Source organism: Rhipicephalus microplus, chromosome X, assembly GCF_043290135.1.
Source record: "Rhipicephalus microplus isolate Deutch F79 chromosome X, USDA_Rmic, whole genome shotgun sequence".
NCBI lineage: Eukaryota > Metazoa > Arthropoda > Arachnida > Ixodida > Ixodidae > Rhipicephalus > Rhipicephalus microplus.
This window is the reverse complement of record NC_134710.1, coordinates 12,668,535-12,685,428: the sequence shown is the minus strand read 5'-3', so window position 1 is coordinate 12,685,428 and position 16,894 is coordinate 12,668,535. Positions and strand designations below refer to the sequence as shown.

Here is a 16,894-nt window from a genome sequence, read left to right as displayed (position 1 = left end):
CAAGCGCTCGTTTCAATCATCTATTCCCCTCACAGAAAAAAAATTTGCACTGCCAGCACAGACACACTGCTGCAGAAATGCAGTTACAAAGATTGGCGGCAAGGTGCTGTGGTAGTTACCGAGCTACGGAGCAGCATGAAATTCCACCCTCTGTTCAGTCTTTGTTCTGGGATGTGCCACTCTAATTGGTCTCCTCAGACGGGGGGGGGGGGGGGGGGGGGTGTACTTTGTATGCATTCTATGGGGAAATGAAATTAAACATTACAAGAGATTGAGAGAGAGCTGCACAAAGTTGGTTGCGGCCTCTCTGATGGTAAGGCACGAGAATAGCGACCGGGAGTAAGTGCTGTCAAACATTTTCGCACAAAAAGGATGGAGACCCAATTCCAACCAATAGAAAGGATGTAAAACAGTCTCCGGATGACTTTCATTGGATTGAAACGTAAATGCTGGAGCTCGAAATCATGTTAGCCTGATTTGAGTCTGGCTCACTTCAATCATGTGCCCATGGAAGAAAAAAAAAGGAAGCAGCACACCTAGCGTCCACAAGCCAACTTTCTCTGAAGCCCCTTGCTTTTTGCGTTCGTTTCCCATGATGCTCCTGTTCCATCTCCTGTTCTGGTGAGTTCATGAACCAAAACAAACATTGAAGAGAGCATATACCTATCATCCACAAACCAACGTCCTCGGATGCTGCTTCTCCCCTTGTTTACAGGGCTCAATTCTAGCATGCTCCTGTTTCATTTTTTATGGCCTTACTTTAAAATTTTCACCTGATGCTCCCTTTTAGTTTTTTTTTTCTACATGCCCACACTGATACTTTGCAAAATTGCAAGCATCCATACACCCTCACGCCCCCCCCCTGCAAACGACTCGTCAAATTGCAAAAACACCTAGCATCCACTTTAGAGACTAACACGAATAAATTGTTGATCATCACATTCTTCAATTTCAAGCTTTGACAAGCAGTGCCTGCCAATATTGATGTTCAGCTATAATATATATTTCTTCATGCGTTAAAAGCACTTCTGAATTCCTCAGCTCGCCTGTTCGCTTCTCGTGACATTTCGTTTTGTTCTGCCACGGAACACGTACAAAAAGCCACCCTCGACCTGCGCTGCGGGAAACTGCATGTAGACCCAATCTTCTTGCTACATGACCATGCTGCCCCGTGGTAGTTATGAACGTTCTCATTTTTCTCCTAGTGTGTTCCAACCTTTCTTCACCACCTATACTAATTTCCTCTGGTGGCAAAGTAAAGCTGTTTCCACTTTTGTCCCCTTATTCGGGTGGAGAAAGCTATCCTTGGGAGCCAGTGGCCTAAGGTGTGCACTCGCTTTCACCTATTTGCAAGGCCCACTAACTATAGGTGGCATGCTGTATGATTTAAGATGGCGCCCGGAGGAGGGTCACTTGTTTGTTAGCATAGAAATAGATAGGTCGCACGGACATATGGACTGTGTCACTTTCACTGAATAAAGTCATGAGCTGCACTGAAATGTATGAGACCAAGATACTTTCTGAAACCACAGAAGCTCGCCACCTGGATATTTTCCATGGTGTAAGAGGCTATATTTAAGCTCCATTATCGTGCATGAATGATGCTTTGTGAAATCCTATGCCTGCTACAGAAAACTGTATTAACTAGAATTGACGTATGAACTGAATGGCCCCCCAAGGTCGTATGTACCGAGCCTTCCTTACAGATTTGCGGCAGTTGTAGGCCACTAGCAAATAGTGTCATCTCTACAGCATGGGACTGGTAGGAGTCTGAACGACAGGCTTAGGGAGCACAAGAACATTGTTGGAAAAACTGCCATTTCAGGCCACTTGTCGTTACACTATTGGGCAGAGTGAGACAGTGTTGGGTGATCAGGAAAGAGAAGGATAACATAACCTAAAAGGTAACAGAAGCATATGAAATTGATAATCACAAAGAAAATTGCATGAGCACTTCATCAGCGACAGTCCCAAAAATGGAGATAGAATTTTCGAGTGCTGATTGGCCATAGGCAGAGTGCAAAATGATGAGTGTTCAATTCTAACTTTATTCCCTGTTAAAAGATAATGTGCGTTATTTCTTCAGCATATTAGGTGAAGCTGCACATCTCTGTTCAGTTTCTTGAGCTTATTTTAACTGTCCAACTAATTTTATGCAGGCCAATTATTTTCTGAGATATTTAGTAACTACATTACATTGTTTGCTTAAACCATGAAAATTTATGTACATAAAATTACACCGTCATCAACTCATATATGGATACTAGAAAGCCTAAGGAAGGCAACACTGCAAGCTGATCAAAAATTGAAGTACATCTCAAATTTCAGCACAATAAAGTTCATTGTCTGCATGTAACCAAACACATTTTTTTTTACATTTAAAACGAAAATGGAGCTGCACATTAAAAATCAGATCTCAGCATTGCTGGCGACCACTCAGTTGACCGCCATGAGTTCATTATTCTCATTGTCCTGAGCCATATTGGGGCTCTTTCTGAATTTCTTGGCAAGCGATCCTCGCACAGGCTTCATAAACTTGTGCAGCGCGGACCATCTCGCAAGCAGCAGGCAGTTGACAGCACTACGACAAAATCGCACATGCCCGTGCACGTCTCGACGATGAACCAAATGCCAGAAATGCCACTGGTATTGTCATGTGTGCCAAGAAGCCAATAGAATTGCGCGTTGGTGCTTCTTAATGACGCGTTTTTGCTGAAAAGCCAATGAGCAAGATGAGCCAGCGGCAGGGGGAAACTGAAGATCAAGAAAGACCCTTCCAAGCTAGACTAAGATGGCCACGAAAGCTCATGCATAATGGCAACAGTTCGGCGCAGACAAAGCGCGATTTTAGCTTTTATTTGCACTGACCTTCAAAAAGTCACTTTTTTCGTGATTTTCGGCTTTCTAAGATCCGTGTTCCCCCTTGAGACGCTGTCACTGGCTTGTTAAGCCCATACAAGTGTGTTCAATTAGAAATAAAGTATCACCAGTAGTTCAGCGCTATGTCTTTTGTGTTCTTCCTTTGTCTTTGTCTATGTGCCATATGACTTTTAAAAATGCAGTGAACTCTCATTAAACTGAACCTGAAGGGACGAGAATGTTCCATTTAATGGGAGTTCCATTTACTGAAAGATGAACACGGATGGAGAATACAAGCCCGAAACCAATCTTACCACAAGCACTTGTTTCATTTAAACAGCAGTTCCGTTTAACAGATTTCTGTTCACTGAGAATCGACTGCAGTTTAATTCAGGGTTTGAAATTCGAGTTAAGACAAAATTTACCAGAATGGCTTGAAATTCCAATGCAATTTCCTTTAAAAAATTATTGTTTATTGTACACTGCAGCAAGTTTACTTATCAATGACAATTACTTATCAATGACAATTACTAGTTTGGCAAACAATTTTTAAAATTTTGAGAATCATTTTACATACATAACTTTTCACACAATAAAGTATGGGCAGAAAGAAGCTATGGCACTGTTTCCACCTCAGCACATATAGTTTTTTTTAAACAGATCTTTTATAAAAAAGCCCAGGACAGTAAGGCTCCTTTTGTTTTTTTTCACAGTAAATCTACATCAAAGCGGACATATTTTCTCCAGCTGACATGACACTGTTCAACAAAAGTGAGTTTGGACATACCCAGTTTGGACACTGAAAAGTGACTAGCCGGGTGCATAAATTTTGTTGAGATTGCCATGTCTGCAAAGTAATACACTATGTATGAACCATAAAAACAAAAGGAAATTGAAACACAGGCCAACATTTCTTGGATGAGCCACTCGGCCTGCAAGCAAATTAAAATTGTTATATACATATAGAACAACATTAAGTAAGATGGAAAACTGGGTGACTTTGAACTGGTGGAGTGGGTGGATGGATGAGTCACGAGGTGTTTTGTTTGTATGCTATATATGTTCCTGTTTTTCAATAAACATTCAGTTGAAAGTGAGCGCTGTGCTATGTGCACTTCTAGTCTATATCTGTGCTTTTGTGCTGTTAGCCACAGTGGATCTATGGAATGTCTGGTTCACAGAAAACCCCTATGTCATGACATCAGTGGAGTAACTTCATAGAGCTAAACTTATCAAAAAGCCTGATTACCAAAACTACATACATTAGTTGGGCTTGTTTCTTCAGACGTGTCACCCTGTCCACTGCACTTGATGTGTACAGAGAGTTTCTTTCTATACGGTGCTCCAGCAGCAATGTGCTCCTTGTTTAAAGAAAAAAAAGAAAAGCAAGGTTGTATTAGTTGCATACTACACACACTTGTTGTTAAACAATTGACAGGCCTTAAAAATCAATGACTGAAATATTTAGGCTTAACAGTAATAAGAAAAGTAACAAATACAAAATCTATACAGAAACTTCTACTCAAAACTCGAGGGCAATTCAAATATGTATAAAGAATGCTGCAGGTAAAAATTGTCCAGAAGCGACAATCCTTACCACACAAACCTCTCAGTTTTCAAAAGTCTTCTCAGTTGCAATTCTGTGCAGTTATGAAACAATTCAGCTGCCCACATACTTAAAGCTCTTCAGATGCTAGGTGTAATGATATCAATCACTTTCAAGCCTGAACTAAATGGTGGCAGTAGTAGGATGTAGCTTAGCAGCATTTGGAAACTAGCAGTGTGTCTTTGCTCCTATTAACAATACTCATCACATTAAAGGGAAATAGATGAAACAAGATTTATTCCTAGAGAAAGGAAAGGTTAACAGAAAGAGAGGGAGAAATAACGTTTACTTGCATCCGTCGAGTGACGGATGCAAATGAATGAGTGATTTGCATCCTCCTAGCCGTTGACCGGAATCTCTTGGGACTCGGCGGCGGTCAGGGCAAGACCGATTACTATACGTTTTTCTGCAAGCTAGCCTGGCATCACTGGAGAATACGTGCACAAGTCACACATTGTTTTTCATAAAGAAGCACTGGGGCTGGTGGTGAAAATGTATGCATTTGCATAGCAACCATACCATTTAAGCTCTCATGATAAATGACTTCAATAAAATGGTAAATTAATTTTCAATCACGTCTTTCCCATAGCACATTCCATTGACATTAACAGTCGGGTTGGGCCGGTCAGTCAGTGCAACTGCCTAAGACTGTGCTCCCCTGACCATTAGGTTACCGTATTTACTCGCATAATCCTCGCATTCGCATAATTCTCGCACCCCCCACATTGGCCAAGAAAAATACGGAAAAAATTTTTCCTCCGAGTAATTATCGCACCCCCGAAAACTGCCGCAATAATGTCGTCTGCTCGTTCCAGCCACTGATGATAATAGCGCGCGCCATTTGGCGCCATCTCTTAAGCATCAAGCGTACTATTGCACAGAGATTCAATTCAATCCAAGCCAAGCCGAAGTGGCCAGTGCGCGTTGCGGTGTGTTTTGTATGTTGTGTTGGTTATCTTGGCACGTTATGGGGCGATACTGAAGCCACACGGCTGCTTCAAGTTGCAAGCGATAGATCATACGCTAAACAACGGCAACAGGGATGCCGGTAGGCCCTTCGGAGCCTACGAGTTTTGTGTTCGCTACTGCTGACGGCAGCTGAAAGCCACCAAGACAAGTTGGGCCTGCCGTGTGCCTAAAACTGGGATTGATGGTAAACTTTATTTCTTCAGAAGGAAACTGCGGACGATTCTGTTAAATAGCCATCAGCCCAATACTGACGACCTACGCTTACCTTTTGAGGGCTCCTGTTGAGCGCCGACCGCTACCGCTACGCCCACAACGCCCACAAGCTTCGCGTATGGTATTCTAATTCTCGACTATTTGCTTCCAATTTTTATGTCTCAAATAAATCTTGCCTTGTGTTGAACCTCTGCTTTTATTGTTGAGGTAAGTTCTAATTAGTACTTTGTAAAGCTTACTGTAAGTTGCTGGTGTGAGAATCCCGATTTGCGGCCACTTCGTTTTTTTTTTTTTTCGCTCTCTGCGTTTTCGTGGAAAGTTTTCCCCGCGTAATTCTCGCACCCCCTAACTTTGCAACAGGTTTCCGGCAAAAAAAGTGCGAGGATTATGCGAGTAAATACGGTATATGAATGCATACAGTTTGTATGAAATGACATGACTATATGACAAACATAAATGACAGGTCCTAAGAAGAAAATCAAGACATGCATGTCATAGAAAACATGATTAACATACCACAATCTTGGTGTTTTGGTGGCCACATCGTTAGCTGGATATGTATAATTTATCGTGTGATAGAGTGTATGACGAACATAACTGCCAGGTTTTAACAGGCATATGATGTACAGCACATTTTTCATGATGTGACCTCGGAAGGCTTGTGGCCGTTTAATTAAGTGCATATATACAGTAATAGCTTGTTTATTCGAACTCTCTTAATTTGAAACCTACAGTTGATTCGAAGTGACGCCTTGGCCCCAACACAACCCTGTGTATTTTTATAAGATAAAATGCCTAATAATTCATACTGAAGCTTGAGCACGCGCACACGAGGACACAATCGAAAGGGACACAAGAACCTTTTTCATTTGTGTCCTCGTGTGTGCATACTAAAGTTTCAGTAAGCAGCAATACCAACTAGCCCGACTCTTCATATTACTTTAGCCCAATAATTCATAACCAATTTACTAAAGATGCAAAACAAAATAGCAGCATGTCTCTAGAGATGAGAACTCGAATGCTGTGCTGAAGCCAAGTCTTGGGCAAGGTGCAAATGATGTCTATCGAGCCGTAATTTCCACTGAAGCTTAGAGAACAGCACGTAAAGCATATAGATGATCCCCAGCAGCGTCCAAGCTAAACAGGCGCTGTTGTTTACTTCCTCTTGTTGTTGGTGGCCATGTTATGTCTTTTGGCAGTTTTAGATTTTTTTTAAGGCAAGGATGAAAGTGGTGGATATGCGTTTACAATTACGAAAACTGTTTCTACGGCAATCACTACATGCAAACCTGCATCTGCACTGCAACATGCTCATCAAAGTGCATTCCCATGTCACAATTTCTACAGTTCTGCATGTTTTTCAAACCTGTTTGCAAATAGCAACAGATGTAGCTGTGGTTAAAAGACAAGAGAATACGCTACTGCAGCAACATGATTTTCCACAGAGACCACCACTGTGAGAGGAGTGTGTACACGCTTCGTCACTACCGGAGGCCTCTATTGCCAGTAGATGGCCTCCACTTCCGCCCCAGTAGAAGCTAGTATGAGGAACTTTGACTAGCCGCAGCCCAAGCACCTGGCGCATTTGCTCCAGCTTATCCTCACCCGCCAACTTGGTGCTTCACTGTGTGGACACCATGTGAGACCAAGAATCTTGGTCATCCGGGGAGAGGTGATTGATTGATATGTGGGGTTTAGCGTCCCAAAACCACCATATGATTATGAAACGCCGTAGTGGAGGGCTCCAGAAATTTCGACCACCTGGGGTTCTTTAACGTGCACCCAAATCTGAGCACACGGGCCTACATTTCCGCCTCCATCGGAAATGCAGCCGCCGCAGCCGGGATTCGACACCCGCGACCTGCGGGTCAGCAGCCGAGTACCTTAGCCACTAAACCACCGCGGCGGGGCCGGGGAGAGGTGAAATGTGAGCAATGTAATAACGCGCTTAGTGGGAACCATTTAAACAGTTGGTCACAGTGGCCCCCGCTTGTGAGATCAATGTGGGCGAGCAGTGAAGCCATTGATGCTGAGGCTTGAAAACGTGCCTAGCCATGTACAGTAAAACCTCATTGATACGTTCTTGCCCAATAAAATTTCCTGGCTGCTACACTCGGAAACGTACAAATTAAATTAACCCCATTCCAATACAAGTCGGATCGTACATTTTCCAAATCATACGGTTATTTTGCGCATTTTTTTTTTGAAAACATATTCATGAGGTTTTGCTGTATATCTAAGCCATGTGTTTCATTAAAATAGTTTAAGCTGAGAGCTTTCCTTGGACTAGCACAAGCCTCATATTGCATCAGCGAACAATCCAGACCCTCTGTGATGGGATAAATCTGATTAGTTTTAGCGTTATGCGAAATTTTCATGAAAATAACTGGCAACTCGCACTTTTGATGATAACCCACCGAGTACAAATATCAGCTTTGGGAGGATTTCTGTAGCCACGCAGGTTAATTAAATGTTATTGCCCGACTTCTTCAGTTGACACTCGCCTTATTTTGCTTACATATAGCATTCGTCTGTGCTTTGGTAGTGCATGAATCCCATAACATTGTACGAAGAAAGTCATGTGGGCTTGCGATTTGCTCTCTTATAACTGAGTAATATTGAAGTAAGCCAGTGCTGCACCGCTTGGTTTTGTATATTCGTTGATAGATGGCAGCACACCACAACCAGATTGCTTGATGGGTTTTACAGCGAAATTGGCAAAATGTTCACCTCACCCAACTGAACATGGTGATGTGGTGTTGATTGTTTTGTCAATGTGCTTCGGCGGAGGGAATTTCTCCGATTGCTTTCAGCAGTGATGTTCAAAGAAGCTATCATGACGACGAAGATTTTTTACTGGATGTAGAAGGCTGTGAATGCATCAAGAGTGACAGCGACAATGAACAATCAGCTGCTAACTCACAAGGAGCGAGTTGCACGTCACGTCCCCTCGAGCCTTAATGTTTTTTAGTGTTCGAAAGTCACTTTAATTGTATTTAATGCATAGTTTCCTTCAGCGAGGTCAAAATGAAAGCATAGTTTTTCTTGTGCATTGCATGTGGCATAATTACTGTAGGTATTATGGAGCGCAGCATACCGTCAACACGCTCAAGCTCAACCAGCAAGGCGAAATGGTTACAGCGATGAAACACGTAGTTACAGCTACAATCCATGCCTCTCTGCTAACTTCCGTACTACCGGTACCTTCTGAATGGTGCTGTTCATTGAATTTTTTCAATTTCTATGTTCCAAAGTGTATACATGTGTATTCTTTTCAGTATTCACATTTCCAACCTGTTGATCGAACCTGCAACATCAGAGTGCAGTGAATGGTGTACAGCTAGAGTCTGAGCATGGCTTAGACAAGCGCGACTCAATAGAATGTTAAATAATTAGTTCCGCTGACGAAGCAACTCCGTGTCCTGACAGCCCAAGTAATGGCGATGGCATGCGTTTGCACGCTATCACCGTGTTAATCATTCAGTCTCCGTGCGGTAGCGAGTTGACGCTATTCGCTAGCAGTATACTAATGCGGAAAATCTGTCAGGTAGGCTCGATACATACTATTTCTGAATGCCATTCAGTCCTTACGTCACTTCTAGTTGATGCAGTTTTCTGTAGCACGCACAGGATTTTGCGAAGCATCGTTTAAGCATACACTCCAACCTCATTATCACAAAGTTGCATATTACAAGAAAATAAGCTCATTATATACAAAATTAGTAAGAAACCTTATTCTTAACACTGTATCTATTGCAAGACTGTTTTTCATTTACTTCGTTATAACCAATATTTCCTTATATTCGTGTTTCTTATACAGTTAAACCCCTTTAATTGAGGCCTACTCCGGGCTGCAGTTCTTGTCTTTTATACGAGATGTCTCTTATAAGCAGGGGACCTTGCATGCATTTTCCTATCCCCCGTATTTCAGTATAGGCACACTGGTGCCTCTTGTAGAAAACAGATGGAAGATGGAGCTCGGAGGCGAGGAAGAAGAAGCAGCCAGGGTCACGCTCTGCATTTTTTTTCCTGTTCTGTCAACAATAAACCGAAGACGTATCGGTTCTGCGGTCTCTCTGGTCCTTCTGAAACATGGTGCCGTGACCAGGAGGATCTGAAGACAGACGCACAGACTTCAACCCCATTCGCAACAACGGGTTGAAGAACGAAGCAGCGGCGTCTGGCTCAAGGACGAACCGTCGAGAGAAGGACCACGACCGACGACTGTTGGAGACGCACATAAAAGGCAAGAGCTCTTTCAACACATTTTAGCATGAATAAAGAGGTCCTATTGAAGAAGCGGAAGACGCTTCGAGCAAATGTGACGACGCTTACGAGCGAAATCGATAAGAAGATAGAAAAAGACGCCGATCGAGCGCAACTTATGACGCTTCTGAACCAGATGAAGAGCGTATCACAGACGCAAAGACAAGTTAACGAACAGATAGAACCGTTCATTGAAGAAGACGACGCGGAGGCAGAACTTGAAAGAGTTTTGCATTATGAGATGAAGATCGTCGCTGCAACGACCAAAATAGAGGAGCGATTACGCGAGTTAGAACAAGCGACGCAACTGACTACGAGAATAGTCACAGAACAAGCGAGTTCAGTGCAAGGTACTGACCAAATCTCGGAGACGCAAGAGCTTGTTAAGTTGCCACGTCTTGAGATGATCAAGTTTGATGGGAAAAAAACAGCATGGCCAAGGTTTTGGCATCAGTTCGAGACATCGGTGCATAACAGAGTGAACATGCCGAAGAATCAAAAATTTAATTACCTTCTGGCGTCTCTGAGCGGGCAGGCTGCGTCCCTTATAGAAGGTTTGCAGTTTTTTGAACAGAATTACGAGCATGCAGTCGCTCTTCTGAAAGAAACCTTCGGACGAGAAGATAATTTGAAAGAAACCTACATAAAAGAGCTTGCAAACTTGGAAGCAGTGAAGAGTCCTAAAGATGTAGATGGGTTGAAGAAACTCTTCCAAAAGTTGCAAGTGAACACACGAGCACTGCAGTCGTTAGGAGTGGAAATGGATAGTTACGCCACAGTGATAGCTCCTGTTGTAAAATCTGCGCTACCGGTGAATATGAGGATTGAGATGAAGATGAAGAAGTTAAAGAAAGGTGACAACAGACCAGCAACTACGGAATCAGACTCAGCGTCAAGAGACAGCACGAGCAGTTTGAAAGAAATTATGGAGTTTTTAAACATATATATACGCAGCAGAGAAGAAACTCGAGAGGAAAAATACGACGTGACCCAGTCACCGCACAGTATAAGGCGGACTAGAACATCTACGCTTCAAAGCATATCGATTAAGAAATGCATCTTCTGTGAGATGACTGGACACTACACGGAAGATTGCAGAAGAAGCATTAGTATGCAACAGAAGAAAGAAGCCTTACAACGGGAACGAAGGTGCTTCAGATGCACCAGACCTCACCACACGGCGAAGATATGCCGTGCTAACGTACGCTGCAAAACATGCAAGGGAAGGCACGCGACATCCATGTGTCGACCACGTATGCCTGCAGGAAAGTCAGCACAGCAGCAAAGCGGGGATGTTGAGCAAGTGCTTAAAAGCGCGCAACCTGACCGGTTAGACACCAGCAAGTCCTGCAACATGCACGCACAGCAGCCTGATGAACACAAGTGCATACTACTGCAGACAGCCTTTTCGTGGACGGAGGGAGAAGACAGCGGGTGCTACGCACGGATTCTGCTGGACAACGGGAGCCAGAGGAAATTCATCCTCAAAAGATTGGCAAGAAAACTAGCGTGCAAGGTAAAAAGATGTGAAAGGATTACTGTAGGATCATTTGGAGGAGGAGAGATGGAACTAGACATGAAAGTCGTCGAGGTCAGCGTGAGGAAGGATCCCACATCAGAGCCAGTCACGATTGAGGCACTGGAGATAGAAGTTATATCCTGTGACGTGCTACCATTGCCACCATTGACAATACACGAAAGAGCAAGATCGATGGGAATTCGTTTGGCTGATGACAACCAGAAGACGGACAAAGAAAGAAAAAATATGGAAACTTCTATATTAATTGGAGCAGATTATTACTGGACTGTCGTCACTGGTCGCATTTGCGAGATTCATCCAAAAGTAATGGCAATAGAAACAATATTGGGATGGACGGTCCAAGGTCCTGTAGGACTTCAATGTGTGCCAATGAAATCATCGATGGTTATGGTACTCAAGGTCAGTGCCAAGTCGGACACGACTGCGAACGAACTGCAGAGATTCTGGGACTTGGAAAACATGGGCATCAAGGAGAACCCAGAAACAAAGATGAGCGATGAACATGTGCTAGAGTACGTCCGACAAACAATGGAGTTCAAGGCAGGAAGATACCAAGTGCGGCTGCCATTTAAGGAAAATGTGACATTGGACGACAACAACACCATTGCAGAGAAGAGGCTTATCGAGGTGACCAAGAAATTATGCAAGGATAAAGATGAGTTCCTAGCCTATGACAAAGCTATTCGAGAGTACTTTGAGCAAGAAATAGCAGAAAACGTCGAAGAAAATGCTGGATCCGATATACAGAACAAATTTATATACTACATGCCGCATCAAGCAGTAATTAAGAAGGACCGAACAACGACAGAAATACGGATCGTCTTTGATGCATCGTCAGGCCAGAATCCAGGTGAATCCTTGAATGACAACTTGGAAAAGGGGCCAAACCTAAACCCCGACATCACAAGCTTGCTGATGAACTTTCGACATCACAAGATCGCTATGTCAGCCGACGTGGAAAAAGCATTCTTGCAGATCAAGATACATGAAAATGACCGAGACGCACTGCGATTCATGTGGTGGGAAAGAATACCCAGCGAAGATATGCCAACCCCGAAGATAAAAACTTTGATGACAAGGGGGATGAAGGTGAAACGTTTGCTGGAAAGTGAATTATGGTGGAAAGGCCCCACGTGGATCAAGAATGAAAAACAAAGACCTGATTATGACATAACGCAAGAATTTTATGAAAGACTGATCAGAAGCTTTAAGACATCCATGGCAAAAACTATAGGTGCTCGACTTTTGGATGAAGAAGAACTACGGACTGTGGTTGTTGAAGCAGAAGGAGTACTTAACAACCCGCCTCTTACTTATGTGTATGACGATCCTAACGAGCCACAACCCATCACACAGGCGGACATTATAGGAGGCAGGCAAGCAAGGAACAAGCAGGAAGAAAACAGACTCGGTGAATACAGTTTGTTGAATTACTGGAGTGCGAGAAAACAGGCAATGATAACATGGTGGATCAGGTGGAAAAAGAAGTACCTGAGGAAGCTTAAGTGTGCCAGCAGAAAAATAGAGGGTCACACAAATATCCAAGAAGGAGATGTACTTCTGCTTGAAGAAGCACGAAAAAGAACACGGTGGAAACTCTGCAAGGTTAAAAAGATTTTCCCAGGCAAGGATGGACTAGTAAGAACATGCTTGCTTCGTACACCTGAAGGAAAATTAGTCAAGAGGCCGATTCAACTGTTGTATTCGCTCGAAGGTTGCTTCGGTTGAATCTGGCCGGCGGGAAGATGTAGAAAACAGATGGAAAATGGAGCTCGGAGGCGAGGAAGAAGAAGCAGCCAGGGTCACGCTCTGCATTTTTTTTTCCTGTTCTGTCAACAATAAACTGAAGACATATCGGTTCTGTGGTGTCTCTGGTCCTTCTGAAACACCTCTTATACCCATTTGTCTCTTATAAAGGGGTTGGTTCAACTGTATTGAGGTTTGAGTGTAGTATTACAGCTGAAATATAAACTTTCACACCATGGTAAATATTCAGGTTGCAAGCTTCCATGGTTTTAGAAAGTACCTTGGTCTTCTGTTCCTATGCTAGCACACGAGTTAACCCTCCTCGGGGCGCCATCTTGAATCGTGCAGCACGCCACCTATAATTTGCGGGCATTGCGAATAGAGTTGCCTTGTTGGTCCCGCTCTTAAAGGTGCTGCTTATCAGCTCTTCAGACCTTTTGACGAAAACCACCACAGGACAACTCTTCACACTCGTGATCAAGCATGAAGTATTTTGAATCATCGGGCATCGTGGTTACGCACATTGCAACTGAGCTTTTTGCTTGAAGTCGTGGCTAGGCTCCGAAATTCGTGGACAACGCCATCGCGCTAGCGGACATGCGAAAGCGAAGAAGTCATAAGGTGCTTCATCGAAAGCAATGAATTATATTGCTCATGGGTCCCTCAAAACTGCAGATGGCCATTTGCACATTGGCAGCAGCGAAGCTCACCATGCAGCGACCACTCGGAGCAGCGGTGGCCACGGCAAGCAAGTCGCGTGTCAGCGCCCAAGAACGCAAGACCAAGCATGCTGCATTTTTCATCATCGTAGTTAGCCATAACTGATTATTAACGAACCAGGAATTGGTGGCCTTCATTTTTAAATTGGTACGTCAATACCCACAGCGCGGTGTTTCCATACCGAAAGTATAAAAAGCAATGTTTGAAGTTATTGAATTTATAATGCCCATGGTAGAAAAGTCTCCTGTAATGGTGTCTTGATTACCTTGCTCGCCTAACCATTCAGTCACTTATATGCGAACGGCTGTTGTACCAGTATCTGTAGTAGATGAAGTTCAATCAATGGAACAAATAGAGAGGCCAGCATAACGATGCCAATTGGTATGTAATGTTTGAATGTCTATTGTAAGCAAATCCACTGTAACCAGGTTAAACAGTTAAACCTGCATACAACAAAATTGACAAATTCCCGGAACAATTTGTTATAAAGAGGATTTCGTTACATGCAGGTTTGGTACGAAAATTCGGAAAATAATTGTGCAAATTAAGCAAAAGGGGGCTGAAGGCAGAGCTAACACAAAACACTTATTTCACAGTAAGAATTACGTAATTATTGCGATAGCGATTGCACGGACAGTCTCAGCGGGTTTTTGCCGTCGCCGCCATGTTCAGTAACAAGTCGAAATTGATAACATGCCCCCGCGCATCGTAACTTTTACGAGCGGGTAAAGGCGCGCGAGCACTGCTGAAGCCGAAATCAAACGACTCAGCCCATCTCTATGGCCTGAAAAGTGCATAGTATAACATCTCGCGCATGTCAGAACTGCCGTAGAATGCTCAAAGTAAAGCACCTGTCTTGAACAAGCATGAAATAACACGGCGAGGGGGGGATCGCTCGAGTAGAAATAATAAACTTGGATTTTAAGGGGAGACGCTCCTCGAAAAAGTTTTTATTTTATTTCTAGTAATAGAGACTTGAAAAGTTTGTTATTAGTATAGTTTTTCATGCAGATTTCAAATATGCAATCATTTTTTGTGTAGCTGCTATAATTATTGAGTTATGCCATAAACAATAACAAAATGTTACATTTTTTGCGGGCACTCTTTTCTGTACTAAACTTTCAGTAAAAGCAATGTGTCTGATCTTATTTGACTCTTGGTAGATTGAAAAGTGCAAATATCTATATAGATATGTCACAGAAATATTGGAACCAAGAAAAAAAATTGTATTGAATGACTTATTTTCAATCTCCCTTGAAACAATAAGCTAATATTTTCACAACTAATGCTGGTAGGCATTGCAATTTAGAGTAGATATTTGCATTCTGCATGTGTTGAAGAATATGTGTGCCAAGTTTCGTTACTATACAATGAATATAAGTTTCTAAAAGGCTGCCCGGAAAACGTGAAACTGTCAGAAAAAATGAAAATGAGAAAAACAAGTTTGAAAGTTCGCAAAGTTGGCATTTATTAGGAAATCATTCTTTTTGCATCAAATTGGGGCACAATGAAAAGTACCTTGCCTTGAATGCACTGCAAGTGTCTAGAAGTCCCCTGCACCATAGCTTGGTCCTTCACGGCTCTTGCGGTCAGTGTCCTCAACACAAGCTCTCTTCGCTGTGTTGTGACGGTGTGCCCTCGCTTCTGCAGTTTGCTTCAGGTTCATCTTCCTGATGCGCATGACGTCACAGTGGTCACCATGTGTGGCCAGATCTTGTGAGGGGAGAATTCCAATGCCTTCGAGCACTTCTTCAAAGCCCCTGTGGCCTTTGTTGTACCAGAGTACAGCAAGAGCGGTGGCTGTCTCCACAGTTGTTCTGGAGGCGAACTTTGTTTTTGGACATAGCAGCCATATCTTGCTGTTCAGCGATTCGGCTGCATTCTGTGTCTTGCCATGAAGGCACCGAATAAGGAGTTTCTCCTCTGTAAGGCGCTTGTAGATAGGCATAATTGCCAATCCTTGAGCCTTCCTCAACAGTGGGGTGTGGCGTGGTGCAGGCTCCCCCAGTGTTCCGCACGCTTGTGCTTGCACCACGAATTTGGTCCCGTGGGGCAAAAGTTGTGGCTACTGGCACCATCACTGGAGCAGCAATGAAAATACGATGCCCATATGGCAGTGTACATATTTCGGACACTGTCCTTGTTGCTCGTGATGGCGATCTTGTAATATGTTTGTAGTTTTATTATTGTCGCATCTTTCAGTTTTTCGCCTCGTGGCAGTGGCGTTGCCAATTTCCGTAGGGCAGTTCCCAAGCGCTTTGCAACGTGGTTCGTGCACTCTTCTTTGTCAATGGGGGTGTCACAGTATACATTTGCCTCGCAGACTGCAGTGTAGGCCTTGCTGTCACCATCACTTAGGAAGCTGGTGAATCGCAGTGGAGTTTCATAAGACAAGGTCCTCTGCCATATATTGACAGCTGCCGCAGGTTCCATTGCATGGGATGAGCAGTCAGTGTTTTTTTGGCAAACTGGAAGATGAAAAGCTCGCCATATCTCTTCATCCTCCCCAAGGTCCCTGTGTATACTGCAAGCATGGCAGTAGTTCGAAAGAACTTCAAAATCGAGGCAGAGCCTTGTGTCCAGGGACACGACTGTGCCCACTCCATTGTGGCTTTTATGACCTCTTTTCTGCCAGGTGCCATCAAACATGACTGGCACATCTCTGCCGCCGACTGCGTCCTTCGTGATGTTTCGTGCCTGGTGCAAGTTTTTGCTCACTGCCGTCATCGCCGCACCATGGAGCTTCTTGCAAATGCCGTTGAATGTCTTGTGATGCATCGGGCTCGGAAGACCGAGAATCGCACAAAATCGTGAAAGTTGGTCGTGGCCTGCGCCTATAGCGCGTGCTGCCAGAACTGCCTTCACGTTTACAGCAAAGCTGTCACGCGAGCTGCCGCTGTCAAAACGAGCGCTCGTTCCTTGGTCCCCGGCCCAAGCAGTACGTCTCGACGTGTGCGTGAACGAAAGTGCAGATT

At 43.7% G+C, this 16,894-nt stretch overlaps 1 protein-coding gene across 1 annotated transcript in view; it reads right to left on the bottom strand.

Annotated features, from left to right (window-relative positions):
• The window catches only part of Ide (Insulin degrading metalloproteinase), a 212,598-nt gene that overhangs the window by 571 nt on the left and 195,133 nt on the right, over window positions 1–16,894 (bottom strand). Inside the window, exon 26 of the mRNA XM_037426592.2 lies at window positions 4,122–4,220. Coding sequence (XP_037282489.2) covers window positions 4,122–4,220 — 99 coding nt within the window. The remainder of the gene's footprint in view (window positions 1–4,121; window positions 4,221–16,894) is intronic.